The following is a 23912-nucleotide window of genomic DNA, read 5'->3' as shown; positions in this document are numbered from 1 at the left end:
CACACACTAAAACTAACACACACATAAAAACTAACACACAAAAACAAAAAATCAAAAACACACACGAAAACTTAATCACACACACACACACACACAAACACAAAAAAAACTTACACATTCACACTAAAACTAACATGCACATAAAACCTTACATGCACAAAAAAACTTACAAACACACAAAAACTTACACACACACACAAAAAATTACACACACAAACGAAAACTTACACACACACACAAAAACTTACACACACACAAAAAATTACATACCCACACATGAAAACTTACACACACACACACACAAAAACTTACACACACACATTCCAAAACATACGCACACACACAAACTTACACACACACACACACAAAAACTAACACAAGAACACGAAAAAATAAAGGCAAACAAAAACATAAATCAACAAACAAAATAACCAAAACACACAAACACACAAAAAAAAAAACACCCCCTATCCCACCCACACAAAATAACTCAATATAAACAAACCAATCACAAAAACAAACACAAACTCAAACACACACACACACACACACACACACACACACACACACACACACACACACACACACACACACACACACACACACACACACACACACACACACACAAAACTTACACACACAAAAACTCACACAAACACACACACACAAAAACTTACACATGCACATGAAATATTAAATGCACACAAAAACTTACATTCACAAAAAAACTTACACGCAAACAAACACACTCACAAAAACAACACACACACACACACACAAAAACGAAAACAAAAATCCACACTCAAAAACTTGCACACACAAAAACAATTACACACAAACACACACAAACAAACAAAACACAAAACACCAAAAAACACAAAAAAAAACTCGCAAACAAAAATACAAACACACACACACACACACACACACAAAACTAAAAAACCCACAACTGACAACTCAAAAAAGAACGCACAAACATACACACACAAAAACATAAACCCACTCACACACACACACACACAAAAACTAACACACACACACACACAAAAACTTACAAACACACACACACAAAAACACACACATAAAAACACACAAACAAAAAATAAAACACACACACAAAATCAAAGAAAAGAATAACCATACACACACACACAAAAACGACCAAAAAAACGCAAAAAAAAAAAAGAAAAAACGATCAAACATGCACACAAAAACTTACACACACACAAAAACTTACACACACGCACAAACAAATACACACACACACAAGCTATTACACAAAATAAAAAACTCAAAATAACCAAACACATATAAATAACACAAAAACAAACACTAAAACAAACACACTCACACACACACACACAAACACACATACAAACATAAAAAAAAAAACAAACACACACAAACAAACAAAAACAAACACTAAAAAAAATACAAACAAACATACACAAACAAATATAAACACAAACAAAAACTTAAAAAAGCACATTAAAACTAACATGCACACAAAAACTAACACACACACACACACGTCAAAACATACACACACAAAAGATAAGACACACAAAAACTAACACACACACACACACACAAAAACTTACACCCTCAGTAGTGACTTGTTGTGCTTTGCCTTCTCACAGTTACATTCTCTTGATTTTTCGAAGTTCATTTTGAATTTCTGTCATGAAATGCAAGAGTTGGAAAATTGGGGTCTTAGTCCACCAGCCCGAATGGTGGAAATCCACTAGCTCAGTATTGGGGTCCCAGTCCACCAGCCTGAACGGTGGAAATTCACTCGCTCAGAATTGGGGTCTTAGTCCACCAGCCTGAATGGTGTAAATCCACTAGCTCAATATTGGGGTCTCAGCCCACTAGTATTAATGATGTAAATTCTCTTTTTAAGTTCGGTTAGTTTATATTATCTTTAGATAGCCGGATAATATATACTATACGTTTCCGGAGAGAATGGTGAGGTTAGACGAGATTAAGTTAGTTTAGGTTAAGTTAGGCTAGTTTAGCCCATGTACGCTTCACTTAGGTTAGCTTAGGTTTGGTGAGAGACAGGAAAAAGTTAGGTGTATGATTATGTTAGGTTAGGTTTGATTAAATTATGCTACGTTTTTCCGGCGAGTATGGTTAGGTTAGACTAGTGTAAGTTAGGTTAGGTTAAGTTGGGTTAGGTTAGCCCACGTACGCTTCACTTAGGTTGGCTGCGGTGTGGGGCGAGATAGGCCAAATTTGAGGTGATGTATGTGGAGAGGTTTGTTTCGATTAATTTAGGTGAGGTGATGTTAGGTTAGGCTAGGTGCGCAAACGTCCGCGCCCGTACTTAGGCTAACCAAACCAAACCAAACTTAATCTAACATAATTTAAACGAACCAATCCTAATTAGCCACCTAATGTTGTGCCTGTCTCTCACCTAAACTAAGCTAACCTCCGAGAAGCGTACTAGGGCTAACCTAACATAACTTAACCTAACCTAACTTAAACTAGTCTAACCTAGCCATACTCGCCAGAAAAACATAACATAATTTAATCAAAACTCACCTAAACTAATAAGCAACCTAACTTATTTCATGTCTCTCACCTCACAAAAGCAAAAAAAAGACAATCGTACATTCGCTAAACAAAACTAAAATAACAGAAACTAAAATAATCTAGTCTAACCTAAACCTACGCGACGGAAAAGTTTATTATAAATTAAACTTATACCAAATTATAATCTAACCTAACCAAACTTAAACAGTGCATGTACATCATTAAGACTGTTGGGCTGAGACCCCAAAATTGAGCTAGTGGATTTCCACTATTCAGGCTGGTGGACTATGACCCCAATTCTGAGCTAGTGAATTTCCACCGTTCAGGATGGTGGACTGGGACCCCAATACTGAGCTAGTGGATTTCCGCCATTCGGGGTGGTGGACTAAGACCACAATTTTCCAACTCTGGCATTTCATGATAGAAATTCAAAATGAACTTCGAAAAATCAAGAGACTGTAACTGTGAGATGGCACTGCACAACAAGTCACTACTGTAGGTGTAAGTTTTTGTGTGTGTGTGTGTGGGTGTAATAGGGTTGTAGTATTTTATTGTGTTTGGGTTTGAATTTTCGTGTGTGTGTGTGTGTAATTTTGCTTGTTACTTTCTTTTTTCGTGTGAATTTGTTTGTGTGTGTGTGTGTGTTTTTGTTTTTGTGTTTGTGTGTGTGTGTGTGTGTGTGTGTGTAGTGTGTGTGTGTGTGTGTGTGTGTGATGTGTGTGTGTGTGTAGTGTGTGTGTGTAGTATGTGATGTGTGTTTGTGTGTGTGTGTTTGTTTGTCTTTTTTTGTGTTGTTGTTTTTGTTTGTGTGTTTGTTTTTGTGTTTGCTTTTGTGTGTGTGTGTGTTTTTGTTTGTTTGTGTGTTTGTGTTAGTTTTTTAGTGTGTTTTTTAGATTGTGTGCATGTGTGTAAGTTTGTGTGTGTGTGTAGTTTTGTGTGTGCATGTATGTTTTTGTGTTAATTTAAGTTTTTTAATGTTTGTGTAAGTTTTTTTTTGTTTGTTTAATTTTTTTTGTGTATAATCTGTTGTTTGTGGTTTTTAGTTTTTTTTTGTGTGTTTGTAATTTTGTGTGTTTGTTTTTGTGTGTGTGTTAGTTTTTTTGTGTGTTTGTGTGTTTGTTTATTTGTGTGTTTTTGTTTTTTTTTGTAAGTTTTTTTTTTTTTTATTTGGTTGTTGTGTTTTTTTTGGGTCGGTGTTGGTGTTTTAAGTTTTGTGTGTGTGTGTGTGTGTGTGTGTGTTTGTTTTATCTTTTTCGTTTTTGATTGTGTTTTTTGTGTGGTATTTTTTAAGTTTTTTTTTTGTGTGTGTGTGTGTTTGTTTTTTTGTGTGTGATATTTTTGGCGTGTGTTTGTAAGTTTTCGTGTGTGTGTGTGTGTGTGTCTTGTGTGTGTTTGTTTGTTTTTTTTTTTTTAAGTTTGTTTTTGCTTTTTTTTTTGTGTTATCATTTTTTTTATCGTGTGCATGTTTTAGTTTTTGTGTGTGTGTGTGTGTGTGTAAGTTTTTGTGTGTGTGTAATTTTTCACGTGTGTGTGTGTTTGTGTTTCTGCGTGAGTCGGGGTGTGAGTGGGTGTGTGTGAGTGTGTGTGATCGTATGATTGTGAGTGAGATAGTGATAGTCAGAGTGATAGATTGAGTTATTTTGTGTTTGATTTAGGGTGTTTTTGTGTGGTTTTTGGGTTATCTGTTTGTGTGTGTGTTTGTGTGTGTGTGGGTGTGTGTGTAAGTTGTTGTGTGCATGTAAGTTTTTTTGTGCATGTTTGTTTTAGTGTGCTTGTGTATGTTTTTGTGTGTGTGTGTGTGTGTAAGTTTTTGTGTGACTGTAAGTTTTGGCATGTGTGTGTGTAAGTTTTCGTGTGTGTGTGTGTGTAAGTTTTCATGTGTGGGTATGTAAGTTTTTGTGTGTGTGTAAGTTTTAGAGTGTGTGTGTAAGTTTTCGTGTGTGTTTGTAATTTTTTGTGTGTGAGTGTAAGATTTTGTGTGTGTGTAAGTTTTTGTGTGAATGTAAGATTTTATGTGGATGTAAGTTTTAGTTTGAATGTGTAATTTTTTTGTGTGTATTTGTGTGTGTGTGTGTGTGAATAAGTTTTAGTGTGTGTGTGTTAGTTTTAGTGCGTGTGTTTAAGTTTTAGTGTGTGTGTAAGTTCTTGTGTGTGTTTAATTTTTTGTGTAAATTTAAGTTTTTGTGTGCATGTAAGTTTTTTAATGTGGGTGTAAGTTTTTGTGTGTGTGTGTAAGTTTTTGTGTGTGTGTGTGTAAGTTTTTGTGTGTCTTAGCTTTTGTGTGTGTATGTTTTTTCGTGTGTGTTTGTAAGTTTTCGTGTGTGTGTGTGTGTGTGTGTAAGTTTTTGTGTAAAGAAAACTAGCTCAGAAAAGACAAAAATAGCAAACCACTCATCTCAATCATAGGTTTCAGTCAACACACACCTATGAAAGGCTAATAAATCCAGCCAAGAAAAGTCAAAAATAGCAAACTACATAACCCAAATCATAGGTTTCTGAAAGGACAAAATATATATGAAAGGCTAAGAAATCTAGCTCAGAAAAGTCAAAAATAGCAAACTAGTCATCCCAAACTATAGGTTTCAGACAACAGACACCTATGAAAGGCTAAGAAATCCAGCTCAGAAAAGTCAAAAGTAGCAAACCACCCATCCCAAATCATAGGTTTCAGACACCACACACCAACGAAAGACTAAGAAAACAAGCTGAGAAAAGCACGAAATAGAAAATAACATAGAACAACACATAGCTATCAGACACCACTCTCATCTTATTAGCTAAGCAAAACCTATCTCATATAACTCAAAAATAGATTAATATTCATTCAAAAATATATGTTACAGACAACGAACACCTAAGATTGGCTTAGAATTCCAGCTCAGAAAAGTCAAAAGTAGAAAACCTTCCATCCCAAATCATAGGTTTCATTTAACACACACCAACGAAAGACTAAGAAATCTACCTTAGAAAAGCCCGAAATAGTAATTTACATATCCCAAATCATAGGTTTCAGACAACATTCACCTATGAACGGCTAAGAACCCTAGCTCAGAAAAGTCAAAAATAGCAAACTAGTCATCCCAAACTATAGGTTTCAGACAACAAACACCTATGAAAGGCTAAGAAATCCAGCTCAGAAAAGTCAAAAGTAGCAATCCATCCATCCGAAATCAAAGGTTTCAGACAACACACACCAACGAAAGACTAAGAAATCTAGCTTAGAAAAGCCCGAAATAGTAATTTACATATCCCAAATCATAAGTTTCAGACAGCATTCACCTACGAAATACTAGGAAACCTTAGCTTAGAAAAGTCTGAAATAGCCAAGTACTCATCCCAAACTCGAAGTTTCAGACAACAAACACATATGAGTGACTAAGAATCCTAGCTCTGAAAAGTCCAAAAAGCAAACTATATCTCCCAAATCATAATTTTCTGAAAGAACACACCTATGAAAGGCTAAGAAATCTAGCTCAGAAAAGTCAAAAATAGCAAATTAACCACCCCAAATCATAGGTTTCAGTCAACACACACCTACGAATGGCTAAGAAATCCAGCTCAGAAAAGTCAAAAAATAGTAAACCACACATCCCAAATCATAGGTTTCAGACATCACACACCTACGAAAGACTAAGAAATCTGGTTATGAAAAGTCGGAAATAGTAATTTACATATTCCAAATCATAAGTTTCAGACAACACTCACCTATGAAAGGCTAAGAAACCTAGTTCAGAAAAGTCAAAAATAGCAAACTAGACATCCCAAAATATAGGTTTCAGACAGCAAATACCTATGAAAGGCTAAGAAATACAGCTCAGAAAAATCAAAATTAGCAATCAACACATCCCAAATCATAGGTTTCAGACAACACACACCTATGAAGGACTAAGAAATCCAGCTCAGAAAAGTCAAAAATAGCAAACTACATATCCCAAATCATAGGTTTCAGTCAACACACACCAACGAAAGACTAAGAAACCTAGCTCAGAACAGTCAAAAATAGCAAACTACACCTCCCAAACTATTGGTTTCAGACAACATTCACCTACGAAATACTAGGAAACCTTAGCTCAGAAAAGCCTGAAATAGGAAACTACAGATCCCAAATCATAATGTTCTGATAGCACATACCTATGAAAGGCTAAGAAACCTAGCTCAGAAAAGTCGAAAATAGCAAATTACACATCCCAAATCATAGGTTTCAGACACCCCACGCCTATGAAAGACTAAGAAATCCAACTCAGAAAAGCCAGAAATAGTAATTTACATATCCCAAACTATAGGTTTCAGACAGCATTCACCTACGAAATACTAAGAAAGCTTAGCTCAGAAAAGTCTGAAATAGACAACTACTCATCCCAAACTCGAAGTTTCAGACAACAAACACCCATGAGTGACTAAGAATCCTAGCTCTGAAAAGTCCAAAAATCAAACTACACCTCCCAAATCATAGGATTCAGTCAACACACACCTACGAATGGCTAAGAAATCCAGCTCAGAAAAGTAAAAATTAGAAAATTAACCATCCCAAATCACAGGTTTCAGTCAACACTCACCTACGAATGGCTAAGAAATCCAGCTCAGAAATGTCAGAAAATAGCAACCCACACATCCTAAATCATAGGTTTCAGACACCACACACCTACGAAAGACTAAGAAATCCGGTTATTAAAAGTCGGAAATAGCAAATTACATATCTCAAATCCTAGGTTTCAGACAACACTCACCTATGAACGGATAAGAAACCTAGCTCAGAAAAGTCAAAAATAGCAAACTAGTCATCCCAAACTATAGGTTTCAGACAACAAACACCTATGAAAGTCTAAGAAATCCAGCTCAGAAAAGTCAAAAGTAGCAATCCACCACTCCCAAATCATAGGTTTCAGACAACACACACCTATGAAAGACTAAGAAATCCAGCTCAGAAAAGTCGAAAATAGCAAACTACACATCCCAAATCATCGGTTTCAGTCAACATACACCAACGAAAGACTAAGATACCTAGCTCAGAAAAGTCAAAAATAGCAAACTACACATCCCAAACTATTGGTTTCAGACAACATTCACCTAGGAAATACTAGGAAACCTTAGCTCAGAAAAGCCTGAAGTTGCAAACTACACATCCCAAATCATAGGTTTCAGACAACACACATCAACGAAAGACGGGTGCACGGGGGGGGGGGGCCCCGGGGAGGGCCTGGGGGGGGCCGGAGGGACATTTGGGGGCCGGTGGGCCTTTGGGGCACTGGGAGGGCCTTTGGGGGGCCAGAGGGACATTTGGGGGCCGGGGGAGGGCCTTTGGGGGTCCGTTGGTCCTTTGGGAGCTCGATGGGCCTTTGGGGGGCCCGGGGGTGTCCTTTGGGGGTCTGGGTGGGCCTGTGGGGGCGCCGGTGGCCCTTTGGGAGCTTGGGGGGTCTTTGTGGCATAGGGAGGGCCTTTGGGTGCCTGGGGGACATTTGGGGACCGGTGGAGGGCCTTTGGGACCCGTTGGTCCTTTGGGAGCTCGATGGGCCTTTGGGGGGGGGCCCGGGGATGTCCTTTGAGGGTCTGAGGAGGGCGTTTGGGGGCTGGGGCTCTATGGGACCTTGGGAGACCTTTGGGGCCGGTGTAGGGCCTTTGGGACCCCGTTGGTCCTTTGGGAGCTCGATGGTCCTTTGGGGGGCCCGGGGATGGCCTTTGGGGGTCTGGGTGGGCCTTTGGGGGCACCGGTGGTGATTTGGGCGCCCGGGGGCCCCGTGAGGCCCGGGGGGCGGCCCTCTGGGGTTCGGGGGGCCCTTTGGGGGTCCGGGGGCCCTTTGAGGACCAGAGGAGGGCCTTTGAGGGTCTGGGGTGGGCCTTTGGAGGCGCCGGTGGCCGTTTGGGAGCTTGGGGGACCTTTGCGTGTCCGGGGGGCCCGGGGGGGACCGGGGGGCCATTGGGGGCCCGGTGGCGGGCCTTTGGGAGCCCGGTGGACCTTTGAGGACCGGGGGGCTTCCTTCGGGGTTGGGGGGGGGGATCGGAACCCTTTGGGGTTGGGGTAGAGGACCTCACAACACTGTTCAAATGAAACTTGTGTATTATAACGACCACACTCAAAACCTCTTCTAAAACCCTTTCTAAAATCTTCTTTCAAAATGTCTCTATCTGTTTCGCCGAAATAATCCCATAAAATGGATAAAACGGTTTCGCCCAAATAATCCCTAAACGTAATTTCAGCGTGTTCCTTTTGTATGGCATCTCTGCACTAACGCATTTCAAATTTCTAGGAAACCCTTTCCTACGTTAATCTCTTCATCTCATAAATTTTCCTAGCTAAACTATTAGGGTTTCGTTAGAATATCAATTTACATCTCAGACTTAAAGCTCCGTGAAGCCGTATTTAAAAATAGAATTTCTATATATTTAGACTCCCGCATAATTCCAAGATAACAAGTGATGTTAATTATAATTCATGACACTAAAGATCAATTAAGCACTATTTGAAAATAGAATATTAATTTTTCTCTCTGTCCTAAAGAATGTTTATCCCTCAGACCTAAGATTAAAGAAGCCTTAATGTTTCTTAATTCTCCCCTTCGTGAATCAATAATTTCCCCTAGCGATTATGTAAATCAAGTTCACAGGTGCTATTTCTCAGGTTAAGCTAACCAAACAACAATGAAGCCATGTTTGTTTCTTAATTCCCCCTTCCTCAGACCTAAGATTAAAGAAGCCTTAATGTTTCCTAATTCTCCCCTTCGTGAATCAATAATTTCCCCGCCGATTATGTAAATCAATTTCTCAGGACAGGCTAGCCAAACAACAATGAAGCCATGTTTGTTTCATAATTCTCCCCATCGTGAATCAATAATTTCCCCTAGCGATTATGTAAATCACAGATTATAGAAGCCATGTTTGTTTCTTAATTTCCCCTTCGATTACGCAATCAAGTTCTCGGAAATCCACTTTCCCTTCGATTACGCAATCAATTTCTCGGAAATCCACTTCCCCTTCGATTACGCAATCAAGTTCTCGGAAATTTACTTCCCCTCGATTACGCAATCAAGTTCTCGGAAATTCACTTCCCCCTCGAGTCCCAGATCAATAACATTGCTCCCGTTAGAATTCAATGCGCAGGTGCAACCTTCGTCCCGGAGCTATTACACATAGAAACATCAAATAAATCGACCTTGGAAAAAGAGCTCATTGACCCCATTAACCACGTGTTTTCCCTAATGACTCTATGCCCATATATGGTCTCCCGACAGTATTCTATGCCCATATAAGGAGTCCCCGTGGGAGTAACACCCCCTCCTCTACTCTCAACTATTAAAAAAAAAAAAAAAAAAAAAAAAAAAAATTAACTGCCCTCTCCCAATAAATGTTTATTGAATTTTGCTTTAAATAACCCAATATGCTCAGCCTCCCGAATGCAAGCTGGAATATCATTCCAAATAGCGGGAGCTAAATACCTAATTCCAAAACCTGCACGTGTGTTGGCTCGGTACTCAACAACAAAATTATCTGCCTCTCTAATCGCATACCTGTGGAGCGAAATCAGTAAAGCTATAATCAGTGAAAAATCAGTAAAGCTATAGGACATAGATCATTCCAACATCGATAAGCAGAAACAGCAGCTTGATAATCGCTGTACATATAGTATTGACAATTGCTTGATCGCTTTTTTTGTATTGGTTAATATATACAGACGGTTAATATATACAGGGAAGTATACAGACGATTTCAGGAGAGATTTTATTCTGGTGGGTGGGGGGGGTCAGAAAAGGGGGTTACGGGGGAGGATCTTTCCATATAGGATGTTTCCTTGGGGGAAGGGGCATTTCTATGAAGGGGGCACCGGATTTCCCAGCATTATTTAAAAAATGATCAGAAATTAAATAAAAAAACAAGTTTTTTATACTAAAAAAAAGGAGCAACATTAAAACTTAAAACGAAGAGAAATTATTATGTATGTATTGACTAGGGGTTCAACCCCTAGTCAATACCTCGCTCTTTACGCTAAAGTTTTTTTAGTACTTTCAAAAAGGCTATCTATTCTAATTAACCGGCCTTTGTGATTCAGGGGTTTGTGATTCGAACAAAATTCGAACTTTAACGTAAGGAGTGAGGCATTGACTAGAGGCCGAACTCCCTAATATACGTAATAAAAACAAACGAATATAGAAGTTCGTTACGTAAGTTAATTCGTAAGCTACATCAGAAAAAAAATTCGAGAAAGTCATTTAGCCAAAAAAAGTACAATTAATATGCAAATTTCGTTTTAATTATTCATGCATGGTGAGCCAAAATCAAAGCTGCATTATTCAAAATGTTGAGAAATTAAATAAAAAGAACAAGTTTTTTTTAACTGTGAGTAAGGAGTGACATTAAAACTTAAAACGAACAGAAATTATTTCGTACATGAAAGGGGCGGCCCCCTCCTCAACGCCTCGCTCTTTACGCTAAAGTTTGATTCTGTTCTCACAAGTTTATTTTTAGCCGTAACAGTGACGAAATTTCAGTTTGACAAAAGGCGTCATATAAGATTTTTTGAATCATTTTAACTGCATTTTGAATGACAAATGGGTGAAAAGGCAGGCTTTGATATAGATCAAAAAATGAAAAATAATAAATTAGGTCACAAAATTTTTGAAATAAGTTTAATAAAGTACCAAATTCACAATTTTTAATTAGTTCTTTTTTTATAAAGTTAGTTATTTATTAAGGGAAAAATGACTGAGAGCTGTACAGTCACATATGATTGAAGTTATTTTGGTGGCAAGGGGAGGGGGGAAATAATATTTTGTTTTTGAAGATTTAAATAAGAAGTGCCAGTAATTCGGGAAAATTTTGGGTATCACGAGATTGAGCCTCGAGTCCTCTCTCCTAGGTACGTACCTACACATGAAGAACGTATGCAAAATGCATTGTATCAAAGCTGTTGTTTATGAAAATGAGCAGAAAAGAAGAAAATGGTGAAAAGATAGACAATTTATTCATTAAATTCCTTACCTCTCTTTTACCTCTGCAGTAGGCTTTCCTTCGCTTTAATTTCACCGGTCTCCGTTCATTTTTAGTGCTAAAAAGGTAATAAATCTTATCAATATTCACCTTGTATTTAATTACTATTCACTTTAATTAATTTCTTTAGGATTACTCTAAACGGTACAAACACAAATAAAATTCGTCAATCTGCTCAATGAATTTCAATCAACAATTTTTTTTTTACAACCATCCAGGTTTATACCCCCCCCCCCCCCCCATATAATAAGGTTATTTTTCTGAAATATATGATTTTTACCATGGTAAATACCATTATGATTCATACTATATGATTTATGTCTTACTATAATACCATATAATTTATACCTTGTAAATACCATTGAAAGTATTTTTTTAAGATTAACAAGTTGTTATAAATTCTCAGGTAATATATTCCACAGTAGCGATCAATACCAGCATTTTCTGGTTAAACGGCAATATTAAAGGTGCATTTAAACTATTCTAACATATTAACCTTATAATTATTCAAAATAAAATATTGTAGAAATGTAACGTACCTTATTAAAGTGCTATTAAATTAAATACTTTTCATTCCTTTCTGTCAAGCTCTCAAGTGTATGTGATATTTTTGATCAGTCTTTTCACGTCTTTCGTAAAACGTGGAATCATTAAATATTCGTTATTTTTTTAGATAACAACTCCAGACATAATAGGCCTATCTAAAGTTACGCATTATTCAGAAAGAAATATTTGAAGCCACATTTTGTGTGGAATTATCCAGAGAAAAAAACTCTATTCCTCAACTGTGCAGCACATAGCTCCCCTACAAGAACAAAGACACAAATATACTCACATTTGTAACATTCGGAGAAAATGTCATTTCTCAGTTTTCTGGGAAAATTCATTTTGAAACTTTGAGCCTCTCCCCAGTCATGAAAATATTTAGACTAAACTCCAATTGGCAAACTTTCTGCAGGTGGCCTGAGCCAAAGGCAGGTGGCTCTTATTGGGCTTACCAGGCAAAGTCTTGTACACTTTGAAAAGACTACTGACTTCAGTGCCCCCTTTGCTGCCAGGCTAGACTTGCCCTAGATCCACACTTACATTAAAAATTTTGTAACATTCAAAGACGATATTATCCTTTTCTGGGCTAAAAACTACTAGCCAGGAAACTTTATATTTGCGGGCTGTACACGCTTTCCAATTCTAACTAATTCTTGTCTCCTCGCGGATGAAGGTCTGGCAGCTTTAGATTTGTCGCAAATATCAATGAGATTTAAGCCGGCTTCGGTTACCATGTTGCAAATAACACCCTCCAGTCCTAGATAACACCCTTCAATCCTCCAATCCACCCTCCAGTAACTAAAAAAAATTTTGCAGGTCACAACCTCAAGCAAAAGACGTTAACTTTCGTAGGGCTACCATTCAAAATCCTGCAGACTTGAAAAAAAAACTATCCTCTTTACTCTAGACTATGTTTCCAGACTTAGACTTATCCAGCACCAGCCCTCACATTCAAGACTTCTGTTCATGCTCTGAGTTTTAAAACAAAGTCAAACGTGTTGAAAAAACTTTAGAATTCAGTCAAAGGAGAAACTGTGGAAGATACAGTAATGACAGAAGTGATAAATAAGTCTAATCAGCGCTGTCATCCATGGGAGCTTAAACTATAATCGGTTTGAGATGTAGTGGAAGGAACTTGTCACAACGAACTCTGTTAAAAAAATGATAACAAGAGAATTTAAAAAATTTTCAAAGAAGAAGGATCAGATGGAAGTCAATTATAACCGAATAACTTTCATAACTTTATTTATAAAATTTATTATATAGATTTGTTGCATGGAATGTATTATAATTTATTTATTATAGCCTTTGTTATGAAAGTAGAGTAGTTTTAAGTAATACGGTTGTTTTATATAAATTTGCTTTGCAGGTACCCCAAGAATATAAAAAAATTATGTCTTCAAACTGAGGTCTTCAACTTCTACTGTTGTACAGAAAAATCATAAAATGACACTTTAATTTCCTCTTTTACTTTATTGGGGAAGATAAAAAGCTCTGTTAGCCAAAAAAAGGAAATCACATAAAAGCTTGCGGTTTCTTATAATTCAGTTTCTTGATATTCTTCTTTTTTATTATTGTTTATTTTATTATCTTCTTTTTATTATTTTTCTGGTTTCTTTTTATTCTTTCCTATCCAATCTCTCTAAGATTCGGGTCTCTTTGCCCCTGATTTTGAGAGATCCGAACCCTTCAGACTTCGGACTAGACTTTTTCAACTCCCCTGTCCAGAGTTTAAGTCCGGAACTTCGTTCGGTTCTAGCCTCGTTCTCTGCAAATGTTTGGTTAATTTAATGTGAAAAAAATTTTCTTGTTACTGTTTTATCTGACTTTTCAAGAGGTTTCATTTGAAAAGCCTTATAAATTCTCAATATATAATTAGGTCTTAGCTCGAACAAATTTTAATTGTGTCATATAGGTTTTAGTCATTTAAACACAAAGTATATACGACAAAAAACAGTTATTTCTATCACAATTATCAAAAATCTTGGTGTTGTTCGAAACATTTTGTTTTCACCGTAAACCAGATCTCACAACCACAGCTTTAACAGCATCGTTGCCATATCTGTAATTTTCATCATTAAAAATTCTATAAATTTTCTTAGGTAAACAACTTTTGACGGGTAGCTTTAAACTTACTAAACTCAAGGATCACTCTTTGCTCATGGTTCGTTCCTACAAACGATTTAACTAAACTTTTCAAAAGATTCGGTCCAAGACGCTTAAAATTTGCACTAAGTAAGACAATGTTCGATTGAAAGAACGTTAATTGTTCTCTATAGTTTGGAGTGATTTAGCTGTAAAGTAACTACAATAAAAAAGAATAGTTATTTAAGCGCAATTATCCAATATCTTGCTTCATCCGAATTAGATTATTTCACAATTAAATAGACTTCATTTCCCAACTATGGCATAACCGTTAAAAATAAAACAAAATTGAAATTTTCATGACATTGAAACGATATTACTAAAAATATTTACCGTCTAGATAATCTTATAGGATTAGAATTTGAAAGATTAGCGCACAAATTTTAAATTCTTATGCTTGCTACTGTAGCTACGACCTAGCACCAGCCCCGTGAAGAATTCCTGTTCTTGAAATACAGCTAGCTCCATTTAAATTCACTTACGCTAAAGATTTATATTGAAGAGGGTTATGCTAATAGCTTTTGTAAAGATTATATAAGGGATTTGGAATAAATTTATAGTTATTAATTAAATCTTAGAAAATTTTTAGAACTAAAAATGTTCCAATCATTGCCAAATAGCAATAGATAGAATGCAATATAAACACACTAACTTCTGATATGATGAAAATGGATTATACTGTTAATTTAGCTCAAATTTCAATGAAACAATCCTGTTCACCTGCATAGACGTTTCCGTCTAGCTCAAGAAAACGACTTCCTGTGTTGTGTAGTTCCGAGAAAAACCGGTTCGTCTGGAAAGGTACAATTTTCTGATAACTGTTTAGCACAAAAATAGCCAATTTTTTAGACAAAAGCAACGGGAATTTTTGTTCAAATATAGGACAGAGACATTGTTGTTAGGTATTGCAGATATGGTATTTTGACAACCTTGCAAAATGTAGTGTCTTTCACTTTACATTGATAATTAACCGTGAATAGATTCTATTCCATAGGTGCTTATAGCACAGGAAAAATTAGGTTGATTGGAGATAAGGTATTTTCAGTAGCCCTTGCCTCCTTCACTGAATACTGCTAAGGAATTACCGTGCTCCGTTGATAAGGCAACCATTTTCATTTTTTGTAAATAAACTAAAAGAGTTCAATTTGGTCCATATTGGAAGCTGTCAATATTTATACATAATTTATCAAAGATCGACAGGGAATCGATAAAATATGTCTAGCCACTATGTAAACTTGTCTTTCTGTTTTACTTTTCAAGTTACATAGAACTATATCCGTATAGCAGCAAAGACATTGATAGTAAATGATAATAATAATAGTTAGTTTAATACAAGGCCATTCAACAAACTATTCAATAAAACACCACAAAGTAAATAACATATGTTTTGATCTTCTCCCCCCCCCCCCCAACAAAAAACTTAAGCTACTATTCTTTCTTAGTCACTTCATATTTGTAAATCTGCACGCTTTTCCTTTTCATATTCGTCTGCGGGATCTCCTGAAACTCAAGGGTATCCCCCTAAAAAAGTTCTTTAAAATTAAAATCTATTGCCACTCTAAACGAATGTAGGCCACAATTTTCAACTCCCAAACTACATCTTGGGCAAGAGCAACCTGTACCTGACGCCAGTCCTTTTCTTTTCATAAACCCTTTTACTATGTTTTTTTTTGTAGACCCTTAATTTAACTTTTTCTTTTTCTTCTTTTTTTCAGCTTCTGCATCATTTCAGTTCAGGTCGGTTTCAATAATAAATTGCATGTCTAATACGAACTTTCGCATACATCTAATAAGATAAATGGTGGATTCCATTCAATATTATTTTGATCCTCTAGGGCACTCTTGTTAAGTAAATATTTAACATTAGATTAAATTTAAGTCGCGACACATGCCTTTCAAAGACAATTCGATTAAAGACTAACTAAGTAAAAAATGATAATATACGGCAAAGACGCCCAGCCAGCCTCTAATAACCCGAGTTATTAAGCGCAGGAAGTGGAGGAATCTTCGACACGAAATTTGCACGCCTGAAACCTGATTTCCAGAAATTATTTTTCATTGGCAGCCGTGGGGCTCAAGAAGAAGAGGACGCCCCGAAAACAAACTACGACGCAGCTACCAAACTTATCCGCAAAATCACAACGCCTCACTGCAACCCGCTTTGGAAGGTGGCCGCGATGATGAGAGATGACTGGTGATTCTTCTTGGATGCCCTAAGCACATCCTGAACCACAAAAGGGCCTAACTAAGGCAACTGAAGGAAGGTTGCAGATACGTAATCTTACGCTTCCCTTGTAAAAGGCCAAAAACCACGAGAAAGGCCGAGACTAAATAAAACCCTAGTTTGACACTCACTCCTCTTTTTGATCATTCTCAGTTTATATTTTAATGACCCTTCTCCAAGTGAGATACCTGGATGAAAGTTAGGGTTGAAACCGAGAAAAAAAAATATGGTCCTCTTCTTTTCGTTTCATCTATTCTGATCTGTTCATCTGTTCTGTGTATTCCTTGTGCATCATGTAGGTTCTCTTCTTTATTTCTTTCCTGAGAGCTAGTGCCACAAAAACTGTTTTTTCTTAAGGTTTTATGCAAAGTTTTGCTGTCTTTGGAATATTGCAGCCAATATTTTCTTGAGGATCCATTTTTCCACTATATGGTCCTCTTCTTTTCGTTTCATCTATTCTGATTTGTTCATCTGTTCCGTGTGTTCCTTGTGCATCATGTAGGTTCTCTTCTTTATTTCCTTCCTGAGAGCTAGTGCCACAAAAATTGTTTTTTTTAAGGTTTTATGCAAAGTTTTGCTAACTTTGGAATATTTCAGCCAACATTTTCTTGAAGATCCAGATTTCCATTTAAACTATTACAAAAACGACAAAGTTTGATAAAGAGTGACAAAACATGGCAACCATGTCTCAGAATGCCACCTGAGACCTTGAAATATCAGTCCTGAGTTTATGATTATCCTCAAAAGTATATTAAACATATATATTTACTGTTATTATTTAATATCTAAATTAATATTTAATGTATTAATATTAATATCTTACAACTTTTATTCAATCTTTAAAGTCGTGGGTCATTAAACTGGAGGTGACTCTTTCGATTTTATTTAATTCTCAGCAGCTGCCCAGGGGTGAGCCATTCGTAGTCGCGAAAATGTACCTGAGCCCTAGCTGATTCAGACAGTTATATTTACTCTAATTTTGATTTCTGGTAAGGATCTAAGTCAACTGAGTAGAACGTCGGCTAAGAGAGTGCTGACTTTGGGTTTGAGTGGATAATTTTTGGGTGAATGGGAATAAGTCATCTTAAGTGTTTTTCAGCCAATAAATAGCAGGAAAAGCTCATTCTTATATATCATTTTTAGCTCAGGAAGATAAATTCAAATTAATTTTTTTCAAATTCAAATGAATTTATTTAGCATAAAAAAATACAAACAAATTTACAGCGGCCATCTATAAAAACCCGAAGGTTTGTTTACGATGGCTGCAAATCCATTAATTTAAGGGGGCTTTAATTTTAAGGGGGCTGGTTAATATATTTGGAAGTTTAAACTTTTATATTTGTGCGCCAAAAATAAGGAAAAATTGTCATTTGGGCCATAATTTTGTATTGTGAGGTTCTTCATACCATCTTCGAGCGTAAGAGAGGGTCTCTCCTGTATACTCATCCCTAGGAGAGGTTATTTACTCTGTTATACGAAAGTCTGTTACTAGAAAATCAGAATATTTGACTAAAAAGAATTCTAACCTTAAACGCAGATGAATGTCACCAGTACTAAATCTATGGATTGAGTTTCTTCTAATAGTATGCAGAGGTTGAAACGACATTTCTGTAGCAGCTATGGTGTTGGTTGCAGGGAAGAAGTTATTATTAGGTGGGATTTTATATGAATAAATTCTTTTTCTTTCTTTACAGCTGTCATTAGTTTACTGAATTTAGAAATAGGAAGAAAGCAATTTAAGAAATGAAGTTTTTCTATTTGTACGAAACAAGAATATAGTGAATAACCGAAAATTATAATTTAACACATTATTTGCTGTTTTAGACCATGAGCATTGCCAGTAAAGTTTGTTGGAGAGAGGTGGGAAATATTTTGAATATTTTCTTGTTTCCCACAAGAGACATTACCCATATGACCCCACCGTGGTGATACCTAGGTCATAAAAGGTAATGTCTACAATGAAAATCAATAAAAACTCTTCCAGGTGTGGTGGATCAGTCTACTGGTAAAGGCTTCACCTTGTCAACGAAAGCTAGTGGGTTCGACTCCCGCATCTACAGCGATTCTCCTATCATTTTCTATCAATTTTTATGAAGAAACGAAAAAAAAACAACAGATAATTACCTGGACGTTGACTCTATTTGGATATCCTCGCATGATTCTTGTTGTAACCTGAGTGTCAAAGACGGCAGAGAAACAGTACTTGCAATTGGATTGTCGAAAACCAAATCTAAAGAAAAATATGGTTAAACCAAATATTTCATTTCAATAATGAATACAGGATTATTGCTGTCTTGCAATAGAAATAATTAGCGCTATAATTTTCAGTGAATACTTTAGGGGATGAAACTGAGACTTCACCCCCAAGAAGGGAAAAACAGATATTATCACTATCACCAATAAGGGATAGCAATTTATGACCAGACGTTGCGTCTGGTATCAAATGCAGTGTCAAATTCAATCTTTTTTGGATTCAATATTTCTCTTAAAATATATCTAAGGAATATAATGTTTTGAAATTGTTGTTTCCGTAGTAAAAAATTCAAATAAATTAGAGCATACGTAACCTAACGTAATGATTTAAGCATCCTAGATGAAGGTGTGAGCAAAATGAATGAACTTTAAGAGGTTTTGCGAGTTCGGGAGGCTAGAATAGGTTTAAAAATTAATGTTAAGAAGACTAAGTCACTAAGGCTAGGAGTAAGTGAAGATGAAAAGATGACGTTCGGTAACGAAAAGATTGATTAGGTGGACAGCTTCACTTACGTTGGTAGTATTATTAGTAAAGACGGTGGGAGCAGTGAAGATGTTAAAAGTAGAATAGCCAAGGCTCAGGGTGTTTTTTACAGTTAAAACAGGTTTGGAAGATAAGTCTGTAAACCAAGATTAGAATATTGGAAACTACAGCAATGACAGTGCTCAAATATGGCTCTGAAGCATGGGCGCTCCGAAAAGTGGATGAAGATATGCTAGATGTTTTCCACAGAAACGGCCGACGGATTGTTCTTGGCATCTGGCTGACTGACCGTATTTCAAACAGTAGACTTTAAAAAAGTGTGGGTCAATCCTGCTTTCTAGGGCTATAATGAAAGAAAGGTTGAGATGGCTAGGGCACGTTCTGTGGATGAAGGATGACAGATTGCCAAAGATTGTCCTTTTTGGCCAACTGTCTGGGGCTAAGCGGAAAGCAGGTCGTCCGCGGTTGGGGTGGAAGGATGTAACAAAGAAAGATTTAAAAAAATGAGAACTTCCTGGGAGGGTGTAAAGAGGGAGGCTTTGAATAGAAAGGGATGGAGGAGGAGCGTGCGTAGCTGCGTTGGCATCAGGCGACTTGGTGCTTTAGTCAGTTGCTAGTAGTAGTAGTAGTAGTAGTAGTAGCATACGTAACGTAGGTGGCGCTAAGTTGCGTTGATAAGGAATGGTGTATTTCTTTTTTTTTTAAGACCAGGTTTTGTCATGGAAGTGATTACATTGATTTTATATTTTTCTGAAGTCACTAAACTGCAAAGCCAAGAATGATGATAATGCCTTAAATATCAATTATATCAAACAGTTCATGGTAACGAACTGTAAGTAAGGAGCGACCCGACTCAATGGTAACCGAAACTCTAAAAAAGAGAATTTTGATACCAATAGATACATCAAAAGAATCAAATTTTAATTCTGATTTCAAATATATAAGTTTCATCAAGTTTTATCTTACCTATCAAAAGTTTGATAGAAAAATTTGGCTGATTTTCGAAAAAAGGAGACAAGACCCCCTAAAAGTTATAGAACCTTAATGAAAATCACACCATAAAATTCAGCGTATCATAGAACCCTACTTTAGAGGTTTAAAGCTCATATAAAAAAAAATGTGGATTTTTCCATTTTTTGCAAGAATAAAGATACTGTTTGGGTTTTTATTTTTTTTTTTTTTTTTTTTTTTTTTTCTTTTCCTCAGGGGTGATCGTATCGACCCAGTCGTCCTAGAATATCGTGGGAGGGCTCATTGGAACGGAAATTAAAAGTTCTAGTGCCCTTTTTAAGTGACAAAAAAAACCGGAGGGCAAATAGGCCCCCTCCCATGCTAATTTTTTTCCCAAAGTCACCCGATCAAAATTTTGAGATAGCCATTTTGTTCAGCATGGTCGAAAATATTATAACTATGTCTTTTAGGATGACTTAATTCCTCGAAGCCCCCAGGAGGAGGGCTGAAAGTTATGAACTTTACCCAATGTTAACATATTATGTTTAAGAGGTAATTACTTGGCAAAAAAAAAAAAAAAAAAAAAAAAAAAAAAAAAAAAAATGTCGTCTTAATCTAGAAAACGGTATTTTGATACAAATAGATACATCAAAAGAATTGGATTTTAATTCTGATTTCAAATATATAAGTTTCATCAAGTTTAATCCTACCCATCAAAAGTTACGCGCCTGAGAAAATTTGGCTGATTTTCAAAAAAGGGGGAAAGACCCCCTAAAAGTTATAGAACCTTAATGAAAAGCACACCATCATATTCCGCGTATCAGAGAACCCTACTGTAGAGGTTTCAAGCTCCTATCTACAAAAATGTGGAATTTTGCATTTTTTGCCAGAAGAAAGATCACGGGTGCGTGTTTATTTGTTGTTTTTTTTCCCAGGGGTGATCGTATCGACCCAGTGGTCCCAGAATATCGTGGGAGGACTCATTGGAACGGAAATTAAAAGTTCTAGTGCCGTTTTTAAGTGACCAAAAAAATGGAGGGCAACTAGGCCCCCTCCCACGCTCATTTTTTTCCCAAAGTCACCTGATCAAAATTTTTAGATAGCCATTTTGTTCAGCATGTTCGAAAATATTATAAGTATGTCATTTAGGATGACTTAATCCCCCGAAGTTCCCGGGAGGAGGGCTGAAAGTTATGAACTTTACCCAATGTAAACATATAGTATTGGTTATTGGGAAGTATACAGTACAGACGTTTTCAGGGGAGATTTTTCCTGTTAGTGGGGGGGGGGGGGTCGGGGGTTATGTAGGAGGATCTTTCCATGAAGGAATTGTTCAGGGGGGAAGGGACATTGCTATGAAGGGGACGCCGGACTTCCCAGCATTATTTAAAAAAAGATCAGAAATTAAATATAAAAAAATAAGTTTTTCAACTGCAACAGCAGCAACATCAAAACTTTAAACGAACAGAAAATATTACATAAATGATTGGGTTCACCCCCTAGTAAATACCTCGCTCTTTAAGCCAAAGATTTCTTAGTACTTTCATAAGAGTTATTTATTCTAATTAACGACCTTTGTGAATAAGGGATCATTTTTAAAGAATTGGAACAAAATTCGAACTTTCGCGTAAAGAGCGAAGTATTGAATAGGGGTCGAATCCCCTAATATAGGTATTAAAAATATTTGGATATAGAAGCTCGATACGTAGGTGAATTTGTAAGGTACGTATATTTATTACTAATAAAAACGTTCGTAAATAAAATTAAACAATTTTCGAGAAAGCCATTTAACTAAATAAATGTTAATAAATATAAAAATTTTGTTTTAATTATTCATGGACTGTGAGCCAAGATCAAAACCTGCATTTATTCAAAAAAGTTCAAAAATTAAATAAAAAAAACAAGTTTTTTTAACTGAAAGTAAGGAGTGACATTAAAACTTAAAACGAACAAAAATTATTCCGTATATGAAAGGGGCTGTCCCCTCCTCAGCGCCTTGCTCTTTACGCTAGAGTTTGACTTTCTCACAACTCTAGCTTTTTAAACAATAAAAAACTTTAGCGTAAAGAGCGAGGCGTCGAGGAGGGGACAGCCCCTGTCATATACGGAATAATTTCTGTTCATTTTAAGTTTTAATGTCGCTCCATACTTTCAGTTAAAGAAACTTATTTTTTTTAATTTAATTACTAGTAAGAGTGTGAACACCGAAAAAAAAAAAAATCATAGCAGAGTCGTCATTCAAATTCCTACAGTATTTATATTGTATGTATATTAGGCTTGTATTTTAGTCCTATAGTATTTTAGGCCTATAGTATATTTCGTGTTAAAGAAAAATACAAAAATTCATCCGCATCAGCTGTTACATGTGTGGCTACAGATTAATCACATTGAAATACTCAGTTATGGCCAAAGAGAATCAGTTTTATCGTTTCATCTTTGAAATTAAATAAAAAAAACAAGTTTTTTAAACTGAAAGTAAGGAGCGACATTAAAACTTAAAACAAACAGAAATTATTCCGTATATGAAAGGGGCTGTCCCCTCCTCAATGCCTCGTTCTTTATGCCAAATTTTTTTATTGTTTTAAAAAGTAAAGTTGTGAGACAGAGTCAAACTTTAGCGTAAAGAGCAAGGCATTGAGAAGGGGACACCCCCTTTCATATACGGAATAATTTTTGTTCGTTTCAAGTTTTAATGTCGCTCCTTACTTTCAGTTTAAAAAACTTGTCTTTTTTATTTAATTTCTGATCGTTCTTTAGCTAATGCAGCTTTTATTTGCATAAAAATTTTACTTTTCTTTTGCTAAATGGATGTCTTTACAAATTAACTTACGTAACTAACTTCTATATTCGTATATTTTTCTTCTGGCAAAAAATACAAAGTTGCAGATTTTTGCAGATATGAGCTTGAAACCTATGTAATAGGGTTTTCTGATACGCTGAATTCTGACGGTGTGATTTTCATTAAAATTCTTTCACTTGTAGGGGATGTTTCCCCCTCTTTAAAAAATCGAGTAAATTTTCTCAGGCCTGTAGCCTTTGATGAGTAATACTAAACTTAATAAAATTTATATATTTAGGATCAGCATTATAAACACATTCTTTTGATACATTTATTGACATCAAAATTCCGTTTTTAACCTCCTGAGACCAGACCATAGACATACTGTTCTTTCTATTTTCATTTCTTTTTAGTTGACTTAGAAAAAATCATTTTTACCATTGATCAACTAAAAAAAAAATTTGACCCCCCTCCCTCCAACAGGTGGATGTCCACAGGTGTGGACATTGGGTCTCTATCGAGCTAAGAGTATAGTAAAAATCTGTTTCGTCTATTAAAAGAGATATGTCAAAACGTTGAAAACAAAACATTACTCTTCATGAAATTTCGTGAAGCAGTTGTTGTCTTGTGTCAAGCAGAGAATGATTTTACACTGCGAGCACATCCATCTTGACCTTTTGCAGCATCCAGGCCTTCTGCATCGGGCTGCATTCGCCAAGTCACAAAATTCTGGTAGATGCAGTGCAGCTCTGGCATATGGTGGAGGGATTGGCCTCTTTTTCACACTCAAAACACGGTGTTGAGTTTCACCCAATGGCTCTTCGTTGCTATTTTCTTGACCCCGTGACTCCGAGCTTCCAGAATTGAGCAAAAACTCGGCCACGTTGAAACGAAAATCAATGAGCTGTTTGATGTCACCAGAAACTTCTGGGCCATGGCCCTTCAGCTCATGAAATGCATTGGCTAGTGCAGCATCCACAAAATGATGAAACAGACGCACAGTCAATTTTTTA

The 23912-nt window shown here is 36.4% G+C and overlaps 1 protein-coding gene across 1 annotated transcript in view; it reads right to left on the bottom strand.

Moving 5' to 3' along the window:
* The window catches only part of LOC148945906 (uncharacterized), a 684784-nt gene that overhangs the window by 408363 nt on the left and 252509 nt on the right, over positions 1-23912 (bottom strand). The window contains exons 4-5 of the mRNA XM_089097548.1: positions 18557-18662; positions 11509-11575 (exon numbers count right to left, since the gene is read on the bottom strand). Of these exons, the coding sequence (XP_088953674.1) occupies positions 11509-11575; positions 18557-18662 (173 nt within the window). The remainder of the gene's footprint in view (positions 1-11508; positions 11576-18556; positions 18663-23912) is intronic.

This window comes from Artemia sp. Qi Xiang Cuo, chromosome 12 (genome assembly GCF_049724085.1).
Source record: "Artemia sp. Qi Xiang Cuo chromosome 12, ASM4972408v1, whole genome shotgun sequence".
NCBI classification, from domain to species: domain Eukaryota; kingdom Metazoa; phylum Arthropoda; class Branchiopoda; order Anostraca; family Artemiidae; genus Artemia; species Artemia sp. Qi Xiang Cuo.
Note: the sequence above shows the minus strand (reverse complement) of the source record. Positions and strands in the feature narration are given on the sequence as shown.